General features: G+C 34.1%; 1 protein-coding gene across 1 annotated transcript; it reads right to left on the bottom strand.

Moving 5' to 3' along the window:
• Window positions 1-633: 633 nt before the first annotated feature.
• On the bottom strand, window positions 634-13,938 carry LOC110622936 (probable protein S-acyltransferase 19). Its single transcript, XM_021767688.2, has 9 exons — window positions 13,663-13,938; window positions 11,669-11,782; window positions 10,436-10,843; window positions 5,440-5,508; window positions 5,242-5,313; window positions 4,966-5,094; window positions 4,784-4,864; window positions 4,342-4,542; window positions 634-2,180 (listed from the first exon to the last, which is right to left on the bottom strand). The coding sequence occupies exons 1-9, from the start codon at window positions 13,705-13,707 to the stop codon at window positions 1,047-1,049; spliced, it is 2,253 nt and encodes a 750-aa protein (XP_021623380.1). The 5' UTR covers window positions 13,708-13,938; the 3' UTR covers window positions 634-1,046.
• Between the last annotated feature and the right edge of the window lie 304 nt (window positions 13,939-14,242).

Consider the following 14,242-nt stretch of genomic DNA (forward strand, 5'->3'; position numbering starts at 1 on the left):
ATATTACGATTGATTTTCTAATAACTAATAAATTAATCATAATTTTGTTAGTAATATATTATTTTATAATAACTGCAAATATAATTTAGTAGTCTATATCATATATGTTGAGATTTTGTAAGGAAATGGAAGAAAATATTGTTGAAAAAGGACAAAAAGTTTTGCAGAAGGATGTGATGTGATTAAAGAGTTTGTTGTGTTTGTTTGGGTGGCGTATTCGATGTTACATTTTCAGCGGATGCTTAGGCACACTAAGATCTGGATTAACCGAGTTTCCTATTATGCTAGTTGGATGGAGATGAATTTTCCTTCCTTTTTTTTCCTTTTTATCATAAGATGATAATTTTTCATATTTCAAAGCTAAAATATTAAGTTCTAAAAATAAAATCACAATGTATTAATTTTGATATATCCAATGTAAAAGTAAATTTTTCTAAAATTTCACTCAATTCTTTCTTGTCTGCTTTCTCCATCAATAGGATTGGGATGGTCGGTTTTGAGAGCATTGGCCTAGAAAGGTGTCGTCTGCATACACATTATTATCTTGGGAGTATCAGTTTCTTTATTTAAATATTGTACAAATGGCCAGGCTTCATAGCTAGCTTACCTTGCATACACAAGTGCCAAATAATAAGATGGGAAATTCATAAGCTATTATAAGATTTAATAAGGGCAGAACAAGATCAGTGGAATGGAAATAACATATCAACTCCCAACATGATAAATGGTAAACCTTCTGCACTCCATCAACGAAGCCAATTGTACAGGGTTAGAAAAGAAATGCATAGAATAGAAACGTTTCAGCCACCGCTTGAGGGTACAAGCTTTGTTGCGATCACCTTGCATCTGCATTCCTCACCTGAAGTAGTCTTCCTCCAAAGAAGAAACCGCTTGAACCTCACAACACAGATTTACAATAGCCCAAAATTGCAAGGTTCCTGGGGCTGCTCAAATGCTCCCATAAGAGGTTTCCTCTTCTTCTTCAAGCCCATCACTTGTCAACTCGCCATATAATTTGAAAGAAAAAAAAAATGTACATAACCCAGTTAGAAGTTCAAATCTTTAACTCTTACACCAGATCCAGGACGAGGGTTCTGCTCTAAACCCCCCGGAACAAAGACAGGAAGTTGGTTTGAGGTAGAATCTCTTTTGAATCTAGACTCCCGTGGTACGCTCAATGCCAACCTCTGTTGGCTCTCTCTTGAACCTGAACCTCCTTCATTTCGTAAACCATCCCTAATTGGGGCACTCAAAAGTGGTCCACCAAAGAAAATGGAGTCCCCTGTGTACATCAGCTTCTCAGCTTGCTGCGCTGGAGTCTTGGATGCTGAAGATGAAGGTTCTTGAGTTGGAATTACTGGTTTTTTGCCCTGATTGCTCATTTCTACACTCGATTTTGGCAATCCCATTTGTATTGTTGATCTGTTTCTAGCTTCAGAAGCTGACACAGGAATGGATACATACCTGCCAGCATCCTGATCCCAAACAACAGATGTCCGTCTGACATCTCTAAGAAGAGACGTAGCTGGTCCAGAAAGAAGCAATGGTTCAGTACTAGTTCCCTTCTGCACAACCTTTTCCTCGTTTTCTGATGAAGGGTTGTTACCAGAAGGAAAGGTTGCCTTGGAAGCTACAGGAATGTCAGGAACAAAGCCAGTGACCGAAGTTTCTGCATTAAAACGACCTAAGCCATTGACTGAAGTTTCTGCACTAAAACGACCTAAACCATTTACTTGTGGCAGAGGACTAAGTGTGATGGACTCATGAATGTGGCTTGGGCTGCTGAAGCTACTAACACTCTGGGTCCCAGTTTCATACTCATCTCTGCTGCCTTGACTTGGGGCAAAAGAGTTTCCAACTACAGGTAGTTTCAACTCATTCTTGATCTCTTTATTTGCACCCATGTCAGTGCTCACACTACTTCTGACACTCATGTTGCCACTGGAACTATATTCAGGATCTTGTAATCGACGGTTATCAACAGGTTTCAAAACTGAGGAAGACGCCCTGGCCTTGGCTGCTGCTCTCATAGCTTCAGTAGAGTCTAACTTTGCAAGTTTCCAAGCACTAATTCGAACAGGTCTTTTTGGTACCTTGTTGCCTCTTTCCGCAACTGCAGCTGCATCCGGATCAACAGTTGATGGGACCATCCCAGGCTCCAGGTGAGGTACAACTTCATCCTGATGCAGAGAAAATTGAAATAAGTTTTTCAATGTGAAGGTTAAAAGCTAGTCACAAGTAATTTTTCCGATTCTGTAATCTGTAGTAAAGAAATTAAAAACAAAATGTAGGATAAGAACAGGCAAGTCCTTCTATTATCTTTTTCCAATACTCAAGTGTTCATCGTCTAGAGTGCATTCAACAAAAAGGGTCAAGTGGTAAGACCAGCAATCCTGTGCGAAACTCACAAGTATTTAATTGTATACAGAGGAACTTTGTTCTAATTGTGCAGCGAATTTAGAATACAAAGTGAAGTTAAATAGATGTGATACACCATGCTCCATCTATAAGAGACCAGAAAGCAATTAACTTCTACCCATAAGATGAATAAATTTAAACCACCTGATGGACATTAAGTAGAGTAAACCTATAATTTCATGAAGCAAAATCCAATGAAATTAATCCTCGTGTATCAACACAGGTAAAGGAAGCCACTGCTAAAAAACAAAAGAAATCTGAGCCACACAATTAAGCAAGAATCTGCAAAGAACAGGCACAGTACATTATGTTGATATAAGAAGCAAGCCCATCAATTTAATATGAACAGATGAAAGCTGGATAGTTCACTTGTTTGGATATTATAGGTAGAATTAAATAAAATTTAGGAAAAAAGAAATGTCATCAAGAAAAGATCCATCTCATAACAATGTTATTCCCTCGATTCCATTTTGGACTTCTCCTGATATTAGGAACATAATTATGAGAAATTACATGCAGGAAGATGGTAAAAAAGAAAAAATAAGGCCAGCCTAAATGCAGACCTGCTGGGTTTATTAAGTTCATCTAGATAACAGAGACATTTGTCCCTGCTTCCTGATTTTCTTAAGTACACAGGTTAAATTTATAAATCCGAATTAACAAGAAAACTTTTGTAAAGGATTAGATTCCTACTTTTTTTTGGGTTGGGAGAGGGATGTGTTGTTCACAGTGTTGTTCATAAGAGAGATTTGAACAATTAATGATAAAAAAGGACATTGGAAGAATTGCCAAAAAGATAATAATAATAATAATAATAAGAGAAGAAAAGCTCATGAATTACATGATGAAATCTAAAATAAATCATATGTATTTGAATTTATGAAATTAATTATAATACAAAAGTTCATCTAAAACATTCTTATTCAAGGCACCAACTATTTCAGTTGAAAAGCACCGGAGTCTTGTCATTTGTACTCAACCTTTTGTTTGGATAAGGGAAGGGGAAATAATGATCATGATTAGGAGGGAGAATAAATTTGTGCTGTTATGTCTGGATAAAAGGGAGGGAAAATTGAGAGGAAAGTTATTTTTTGAATGAAAAGTTGTAATTTTATCCCTAGATTTTCAAAAGTAACCTAGGAAATATTAGGATATATTTAAAAGTTTAAAAATTTTCCTCTTCTCCTCATTTTGGAGCAAATGGGTGTTTTCCTCCCAAAATTTTCCTTCCTCCTTATTTCCTATCAAACAAACATAAAACAATAGAAAAATAAGTTTATTTTCCTCTTTAATTTCCTTTCTTATTTATTTTCCCTCAATGCAAACATGGGCTTGAAAGAATTAGCTTTATTTCTTTGGGCAGTCCTAACTCTCAACCATGGAAAGATATCATTTAGCTGCAGTGCTTAAATAAAGCTTATTTGGCTACTTATTTATACTAATGTTCTATATCTTTATTCAACATTCAAGACCTTCAACTCTTCTCCATGACAAGTGTCCAAAATTCTTCAATAAAAAATAGTCAGATATATTGAGCGCCTACTGATAGAGATAGGAACAAAGATGACTTAGAAAATGGAAAAAACAATGGAGAGGATCTGAAATGGTATTGAGAACTTGTACTAATTGATAATGAAAAACAATAAACTCTAACAATGCAACCCTTTCACAGATTTACAATCCCTGCCAAGAAATAAGAACAATAAAAAGGAACCAACAAGGAAATTAAAATGGCTCATAAGAACCCCACGATCAATGTCCCACGCAGGAATCCTGCCCCTCTGTAACAGAGAAATTTGTACTAAAAAACCTGATCTACTTTACTCCCCATTTCATCCCTCTATCACCTACCCATTAATCTTTGTTTAAAAACTACATTTTTTTAATATATAAAAACATAATAATAAGTACCAAAAATAATACCTGATAATCCACAAATACCCTGGGAGGGGTACACCATGCCCCCTTATACTGCAAGCCAAGTGAACTTCCACCACTAAAGCCTGTAGTTGCAGATCCTGTAGGAGAGTATAGCACATTTGGCAGTTCCTCATCCACAGAAGCTCCAGCAGGTGCTTCACTCATTGCCCTCATTGCCACTACATACTCATAGGTTGTGATACCCTAATTCAACATATATATACATCAATTACAAAAATGAAATCTTCAGTCCATGAGAATTTTCCTAAATGCCATTATTTTCAATTTTCCTAAATGTCATTATTTTCTGAAATCTCTTTTTAAAATGATGCAACATTCAGTGGATGAAATGACAAATAATTTCAAAACTGTCATTCGAAGCTAAACATAGTTACCAACATGATAATGAGGAAAAAAAAGTAATATCCAATTCTCGACCACAAACCTTTCTGATTAATATCATGTGGAAAAAGAAGAGTTCACCCAGAGGTATACATGCCAGAAGTGAGACTGCAGTACATACAGCCTGCACCAATTGAAATCCATCATCAGCAATGAAAAATTCTGACAAATTTAATGTGAAATATGAGATACCAGCTATGTTCTAAGGATGTTCTGCATATGTACCACAACAGTAGCAAAAGGTGCTCGAGAGAAACCATTTCCCAGTGTCTCAACAATTTCAGCATCCATGCTTTTTTTATTAACGAAGCAACGCACTAAAACAGCAATACCAACTCCAGCTTCAAGTACAAGCTGCACAGAGGCAGAAGAAGAGAGAAGCAATATAGATATTTTTAGATACATTACTTTTTAAGAGAAAAACTTGCTGAATAATACATACCCAGGCAAAACAAATAACCATGAGAATAGAAGTCACGTAAGTTGGAGTATAATACATACCCAAACAAGACTAATGGCCATTAGAGAAATAAAAGTCACATAATTTTTGTACCCAACACAATTGTTAAGCCACTGCAGCCACACAAGCGAATGGGATTAGTTTCAAAGAAACTGTATTTTTCCCACTTCAAGAACAGGTTGAAAGATAATTCAAGATAAGAGCCAGCAAAGAACACTTGAAGCAACATAAAGAAGTACCCGGCAATGGTGATCAAAGCCATCAACACATTTGTCACAACTTCGACAGTGTTTGCTGTATTTGCGTACCTGCACAGTTTAATGATCTTCAATAAGAAATACTACTGTTATTTATTCAAGGCACTAATCAGCATTGGGCAATAACTGCAGAATGGCATCAGGTGTGCTTGTTTCTACTTTGAAATAACTAAAACAAACAAAGAAATAAACTTTTATCACACATGTAATAACATATTGATAGAGTTAGGAACAAAGAAGACTTAAAAATAGAAAGAACAATGGAGAGGATCTGAAATGGTATTGAGAACTTGTACTGATTGATAATGAAAAACAATACAACTCTAACAATGCAACCCTTTCACAGATTTACAATCCCTAATCAGAAATAAGAACAATAAAAAGGAACCAACAAGGAAATCAAAATGGCTCGTAAGAACCCCAGGATCAATGTCCCGTGCAGGAATCCTGCCCCTCTAACAGAAAAATTTGTACTAAAAAACCTTATCTCTCTACTCCCCATTTCATCCCTTATTTATACTCCTTTCTAGCTGGCCCCTATCCATGTATCTTCCTTTGAAATTCTCTCTAACAGAAAAATATTCCAGCTCATCCAATTCCAGCTCACTCAGTTCTAGAAGTTTCTCCATACTCTGAAGCTTACCCATTCCTATCCCTATCAATATCACCCCCTTAAAAATAGCCTTGTCCTCAAGGCTGTATGGTAAATACAAAAGAATTCATTCAAGCAAGAAATTCTCTAGCAACTCCATTAATATGTAAGAGGCATAAAAGGTTTGAGAGGGCAGATCCTTATGCTCTATTTTCACCTTATCCACCCTTGTTTTGGCATTATGAATTTGCCCAGAATAATTTTTAATCTTCCCTATCAATAAAATGATGCATAATTACTTGCTCAGAAGAACAATGGCCATATCATTAACTCCCCAGCATTGGCATCAATCTCTAAATATTTTCTTGATTCTCCATTTGAAGTGAAAGTATAAATCTGCAGCTTCTGTTGTAAAAACACAACCCCATGCAGAAATTCATTTTTGCAATATAATTTGTGTTTTGAACCAGTGTGAATGCTTTTTCCCTTCCGAAGCAAAACCAATGGAATTTTCAGCCAATTAATCAACACCTCTTCTAGAACTTTTACCCAAATATTTCTAAAAATTAAATCCATAAGCTTTGAGTAGAAGATAGAAACTCCTCTACCCCACACATCCACATTTCTTTCAAAAGCAATACTAAATTTGTGCAAGAGAAAATAAGTAGATAGGGACCGCTTTACATTCAAAACCTAGAAAATAGCCTTAAGATGTGAGTTGATATAAAATGTAGCACATTGTAATGCATTTTGAATCTGAATCAGGAAAATGTGGAACGAAGTTTTGCGACAGGGAATTATGACTCTCCTCGCTTCCCACCTTACTATATATGGATTAATTGTAATAGATCCCCTTTCTTGTAATTTCCTTGATTGAAAAATCCCAAAATCTAAAACTAGTTGTAGCTCCATTGGGTTGAAATTAGGAGGAAAAATTTTGCTGGAAATGTGAACTGGTTTGGAGAAATCGGTATGGGAGAAAAATGTATGTATCGTTGGAGAAGACAATGACTGTATCTCTATGTTTCTCAACTTTGTTGGGCTTATATCTGGTAGCTTGGGATGTGAGCTTTCAAAATTATTTGGGTTGATACATTTCTCTAGAGGCCTAACTTGGTAGTGCAATAACTTTAGAGAACCAAAAATACAGGCCCAACACCCAATTCCATCTTTTTCTCCAACATACACGCAGGAAAATAATACAAGAATAGGTCGTTTTTTGCATGAATCTGGAGCCTCCGTGTTGCCTCCTTCCTTCCATAGGAATCAAGGGCCTTGTGAGAACCGATCCTCACCTTAACTTCTCCTTGCAACTCATTTAATAGATAATACTCGCAAATAGGATCTGAAGGAACTGATACGGTCGCTGACCAAGAAACTTCATCATTGATGTACCCTGTAATAGTTCCCAACTGCTGCGCAGTTCCCAAATGTGCATTCAGATACCCTGTTTCTTTATGAACAATACCAACTCACCACTAATTTGATGTTGATGGAGATATTGAAGAGTTTCACTATTTCGATTTGCTGCTTCCTTCCGTAATAACTGAGTAAGTAAATGCTCAATCCTATTTAGGTTTTCTTGGAAGGTTGTTATGTTCCTCTCTATCTTCTCTAAACTCTTCTCTACCTTCACTATTCTATTTTTCATTGTGGACCAACTCTTCAAGATCCAACTCTTCAAGATCCAGCAGGTCAGACTAATTGATAGAGTTAGGAACAAAGAAGACTTGTAAATAGAAAGAACAATGGAGAGGATCTAAAATTGTATTGAGAATTTGCACTGATTGATAATGGAAAACGATACAACTCTAACAATGCAACCCTTTCACAGATTTACAATCTTTACCCAGAAATAAGAATAATAAAAAAGAACCAACAAGGAAATTAAAAAGAACTCCCAGAATCAATGTCCCATGCAGGAATTCTACCCCTCTAAAACAGAGAAATTTGTACTCAAAAACCTTATCTCTCTACTGCCCAATCCCTTATTTATACTCTTTTCCAGCTGGCCCCTTTCCAGGTTTCTTCCTCTGAAATTCTCTCTAATTTAAGAATATTCCAGATCACCCAATTCCAGCTCACTCAATTCTAGAGGTTTCTCCATACTCTGAAGCTTACCCATTCCTATCCCTAACACATATACAATGACATTTACAGTACATTATTTTGAATGATAGGAAAACTGCTTTTCTGCCAGTAATTTACAAAGTAATTTTTATATTCGTATACATGGAATGTCATCACTAAGTAGTTGTTAATTCACTATTATTGACCCGCAAATATTTTAAAAAGCCACTAAAATTTTGATATATCTTACAAATAAACTGGTATATTTACATCCAGTACTTTCTTACCTATCAAACGCAATAAACGAAATAAGACATTTGAGAATACAAAGTATAAGAAATTAAGAGAAAGGTATAACATTGATTTTATGGCATTGCAACGGTTATGATAACACTATTATCCAAACATACGGAATCTAATCTTTATAAGAGCATCACTTATGTGTAATGGGGCATCATAACAGAAGATCCCCCCCCCCTCCAAATTTTTCTCCTAAATTTGAACACGAGTACTAGTTCCAAAAGCTCCAAATGCTTGCTTTAGGATTTCATGAATTATTTAGATCACTGAGGTAAGATATTCAATGAAAATTTAAATCAGTTTGCTACCAATTTTAATTATAACTTCCATTCATATATTCAGGATTTTAATAAACTTCAACTGGTTTAGATGCATATAGAATGCTTATTGAACTAAATTATGCCGATTATGGTCATGTGCAACATAGAGAATCAAATTCCAATTTGAAGGTGTGATAAATTAGAGGTGAAACAAGCGAGGAGGCAAATGGGAGACCTAGAATGACACGGAGAGCAATACTGTCAAAAGAATTGCAATTTTTAACTATTGATATGGATTTGGATCAAATAGAACTGAATGGCAAAAAGGAATGCATATAGTGGCCCAACTAGTTTGGAATTAAGGTTTAGTTGTTATTGTAAACAGACTGAAATTTTAGCAAATTTGGATTGTGGGTTCATGTTGCACTGCTTCTAACGTTACATCATTTACCATCTCGGAAGAAGTGCTATTGCAGTGCTACGAAAAGATGGTAGCTTTGTGACCAGGTGACAAACCAGGAATTTCCCTATGATTGCCATTTAAAAGAGCCTCAATACAGCTTACCAATGTAAGTTCCCTAGCAGCATCCTCTACTTGATTATAACCAAACAAAACAAATAAAATTTGATTATTTGAGTAAGAGGAAATTCAACCTTTGGTTTGAAATTTTTTACTGATCGATAAAAGTAAAACTCCTCAAGGTTTGTCAAAAAAATACACTTTAGTCATTATGTTTTAGAAGTGAACTAAATGGTTTGTAATGTTTGATTCATTGATTCCACGAGGATGCTTTAATTTGGCCATTAGTCATCAAAAAGAAAGAGATAAATTACTAAAGCCCCCCTCCCTGAAGGTTTTCCATAATACATATTTAGTTCCTACATTTTCAATATATATATATAAAGAACCCTGGTCTTCTTTGACTACTAATAATAATATTATTAAAAGAAAATGAAATAATAGTAAAAATACAACCAACTATATTTTCGAAACTAAAATTAGAATATAAGGATTAAATTGCACATTTTTACAAACATCAAGGGGTTTTCTACGATTCACTTTTTCTACTGACTAAGGGCTAAATGTTATACAGAACAACTAAAGTGTTAACAAGAAAATACATTAGAGACCATTTAAATTGGTTTTAAGGATGCAAGACTAAAGATTAAAGTGTTCAATAAAAATTAGAGCCCATTTAATTTGGTTTTAGAAACACCCAGACTAAAATGTGTATTTGACATGTTTCAAGGGTTCTTTAGCTAATAAACGAACAAAACCATAATAACAAATTTTTTTTAAAAAAAAAAAGAAGCAAACGATTTTGGTATACATTTTGCTATGCACTAAATTGAGAATATACCACCAAAGTTCACACAAGTATGAAGTATATGACACTACGATCCACAATAGAACTTTAAAGTAGCAGTTACAACTCATGATCAGACGATGAAAACAACACAAGCTTAACAGAAATTTTAATTTAATCTCATTTTATGTAATATAATTAGGCTATTTAAATTTATCAAAAAAATGAAGTGAAAAAATGAAAAAAAAAATCTCTTATCATCCTATTTTTCTTGGAAGTACATGTCGGACATCTGTCAAATGTAGAAAATGCATGTCCATGTCTGAATAGAATCTGACACTGCATAGTCAGAGATGCAATTTGCAGACTATTGTAGGGCAAGAATTCTCCACCAGGAGATAATAAAAGTGACTAGCCTATTATTATGTCACACTAGTTATAAAATATACCTCAGCATTGCACAATGTACAAAACAAAGCATCTTCACCAGTGCCCTGTTGTTCAGCTGCACCTTCCTGTTTGCGGCAGTCTTCATGGACAAACAATGCACAGAAGATTCCTCCAAAATTACAAGAATTTCTGGTAAGAGGTTGCACTGTTGTATCTACTCCCCCAATCTCTCTCACCGAACTTTTCTTACTAGAATTAGGTGCAGCTATAGAGCTTCTAGAAGCCGATGATGGGGAAGAATGCAATGCACTGCCAATTTCATCAAATTTTCGCGGCAAATCTTTCTCTGATAGCCCATTATATATATTGGGTTCGTTTGTTATGTTCGTGTTGAATTTAGACATAATGCCAGGATCTGCAGGATTAATTGCAGTGCACCGAACATAAAGAATAAAAACAAGGAGTACCTGAAAAAACAGTACAGGAAATATCAGAAAAATATCACGCATACAGATTACAGTTAGTATATGAATCTACATAATATGCCTACACTAATATCTTAGCATGTACAGTATAACTCTCTTTCACTGCCAAGGAGAAGGCAAACAACCAGAGGAAGGCTATTCACAATACCATTTAAAAAAAAAAAAAAAAAATCATACTTCAAATAATGAAGATTAACAACTACATGGACCTGGTAACATGGTCCGACAATGGCATCTCCTGTCCAATCTCCACTAGTTAATTCACAACAATTTTGAACAGAAGACCTTGAAGAATATGATTGTAACAGTAACTAAATCTTAAATCTTCAATTGATGATTAAAAGAATACCATACAATTATATAAATACCAAACTTTAAACACATATTTGATCCATGTTTGTTCTCTCGGGCTAATGCCATTATCAACTCAAAAATGTTAACATTTTAATGATTTGAACTTTAGTGTGTGTGTATGTATCTATATATATATATATAAATATATATATATATATAACTAAAGACCTAATTTTTATTATGCTTACCAAAAATATTTAAGAAAAAAATAAAGAAAACACCTTAATAAGCATATGAGAAAATAACTAAAACTGTCTCTTAACTCATTTCAAATTATCTATTTCGCATTATTGATAAGAACCACAGAAAAAAAGTTAAGCAGGCTGTAATTGCTAAAAATAAATAAATTCAAGACCATAATTGATGATTTTAAAATAAGTGACTGGAATTGAGAAACACATATACAATTGGATTGATTTTATCATTAGCCATAGAAAATAAAAAATTACATACCACTGGAGAGTATGTGGCAATCAGCACGTACTCCCAAATGTGGCCTCCGAGGAAAGGGGCAATGAAAGCATAAAATGCAATCACTAATAAACAGAATACAGTAATTGCAACAACCTGTCAAAGATATGAAGCGATAGTTACAAAATAAGTTAGTACATGAGAGTGCTAACTAATACATGATTTAACTACAAAAATAGTTCCAATTTACAAACTAAACAATCAGAATATGCAAAATGACAAATAGCAGAAGATAATCTCTTTCAAATTATTGTTTCAAATGGAGATCTTTATCAGCATCAATGCACATGCACCTCAAATAGGTTTAGAAAGGAAGCTAAAATTAAGTTTTGGGAAGATATGGACACTTTGATCCAAAGGATCCCAATGACCAGAAGATTTTTGTCAAAGAGATTTGAATGGACATGTGGGTAGTAGCAATATAGAATAGGAAGTAAAGTATTAGATTCCTATTGGAAATAAGTCCAATTAATCCCTTGTACTTTTGCTCAAGGGCCAAATACGTCCTAACCTAATACAATATTATTTTTTTCCTATTTTTTCCTTTACTCCTTTTTTCCTACATCAATTTAGAATTAGAGCTTGTTCTATATCATAAGGGTTCATCAAAGATTAATAGAATGCAAAAAGGAGAAGAATTAGGCACTGGTTTTGAAGTTGTGAAGTTTGAACGTCATAAAATGTACTATAGCACAAGAGAAAAGGAATATTGAGAAAAGGAAGAGAAAATTGGCCTTATAGGCTTTTCAAACTTAATAAAGTAGGCAAAATTGAAAATTTGATCATAAAAATACCAAGGATCCTTTTGAATAATGTGCAAGTGAAATGAAATGGATTCGAATATGTATTTCAAGGGACAAATCAAATGAACCAATATTAATGTCAAATTCAAATACCCTTGATTTCAATTCCAAATGGATCTAAGAAAATAGCCTACATAGGAATTTACAAGGACTTAATGACAAAACAGTTATCTTATCAAATGTGAAGCTAACAACTTCTGATGATTCCTTATGGAAAAAAATCCCAAGCACCCCAAATTTTTTGAGATGGAAAAGAAAAATCCAAATTCATAGTTAGGATGATCCCTGAATCTAATTTTCCTTAACTACATCAATCAACCAACCTAAAATTATGTACAAACTCGAAGGATAATTATGCAACCTCTAACATAATCTTGTCTACAAGATGTATAAAGACTTCATCCAGAGTAGAATGCTTAAACCAAGAAACAAGTGCAAGTTGAAAGTGTTCTGGTATTTAAGAAATGCAACCCAACAGTATAGCAGTTCTGCAATAGGTATGAAACGTGATGTAAGTAAAATTTGAAGCCTCTGAGAGAAAGTGAATATTAAAGATGGGGACCTCTTAACAGCAAACCAGGCTGCCTGCATCCTTCAAATGAAGAAGCAACAAGAAAAGCTTCACTTTTAGAACAGATAAATGAAGCCCTGTTCACAAGGTATTTAAACTACTTCATTTGTTAATTTTTAAACTTCTTTCTTAGCCCCAGCTGCTATGGACTCTTAACATATAAGCAAAGAGCTACCAGACACCACACAGATTACTACATTCTAGATTAAGAATTACTCTAAAAACTATATTTCTCATAATTTAACCTACTCGAGGAACCCGTAGAATGTAGAAGACATCAGAGAGTTAACCTTACCAAAATTATAAAAAAAAATTAAAAAAAAAAAAAGTAACACTGCTAACCCTGCAAGAAGCAATTTCCCACGCTTAAAACAAAATAAAATAAAAACAAAAAATATTAGAAATAAGAAAAACATCATCCCCAACAAAAAATTAAACAAAAAAGAATATATACTGCTCGGCATTTTTAAGAAGACATCCGTCACTTGAACAAACCCTAAACAGGAATAATCAAAGAAAACAAAAGAAATTGATGATTGGGAAATGAAATGCGGCCCTCATCCATCCATGTTTCAAAAGAGAAGACATAAATAAGGCCATACCTGAAAAGTGTGAGCTGGTAGTTGCCATCCATGTTTCCTCACCATGACTGCCCAAAGCTACACCTACCCAGAAACCAAAAACGCCCCAGCAAGAAAGCTCTATCTTCCCTTTATGTGGTTGTTTCTAAAAGGGCAACGGAGAGTGAAATTGAGTTGGGTTTTTACTCGGTCTTACTTGTCAGTAAGTACCGATGAAAATAAGAGAAAAAAAAACAAGCAAAAATATTTAAAAATGAAAAAGGAAAAGAAGGCTGAAAAGTTTGAAAAGAAAAGAAAACAAAAGAAAACCTGAAAACAATAGAATAAAGTATAAAATGGTCCACAAAAGAATGTGGAACTGTTGAAGAAGACACTAACCGACGAACACAACCAAAGCGTTGACAGAGAGTTGGGAAGCCTACACATCAATCTTTATGATTAATTAATCTTTTTTTTTCTAATCCTTCTATTGAAGAAAACATTTAAAAATAAATAAAATAATTTTTTTTTAAATGGAATATATATCTTTATACTATAAAATAAACTAAACTTTTATTTTCACAATATTAAAAAAAATAAATTAATATATAATTAACATAAT

The sequence above is a fragment of the Manihot esculenta genome, chromosome 9 (genome assembly GCF_001659605.2).
Source record: "Manihot esculenta cultivar AM560-2 chromosome 9, M.esculenta_v8, whole genome shotgun sequence".
In the NCBI taxonomy this organism is placed as follows: Eukaryota; Viridiplantae; Streptophyta; class Magnoliopsida; order Malpighiales; family Euphorbiaceae; genus Manihot; species Manihot esculenta.

Excerpts from the sequence above, each read along its gene's own strand:
- LOC110622936 (XM_021767688.2), bottom strand. The coding sequence starts at position 13,707 with ATGGTGAGGAAACATGGATGGCAACTACCAGCTCACACTTTTCAG. Across the intron at positions 10,844-11,668 it reads TTGCCACATACTCTCCAGTG|GTACTCCTTGTTTTTATTCT; the intron begins GTATGTAATTTT and ends CTGTTTTTTCAG. Across the intron at positions 4,865-4,965 it reads CACCTTTTGCTACTGTTGTG|GCTGTATGTACTGCAGTCTC; the intron begins GTACATATGCAG and ends CAATTGGTGCAG.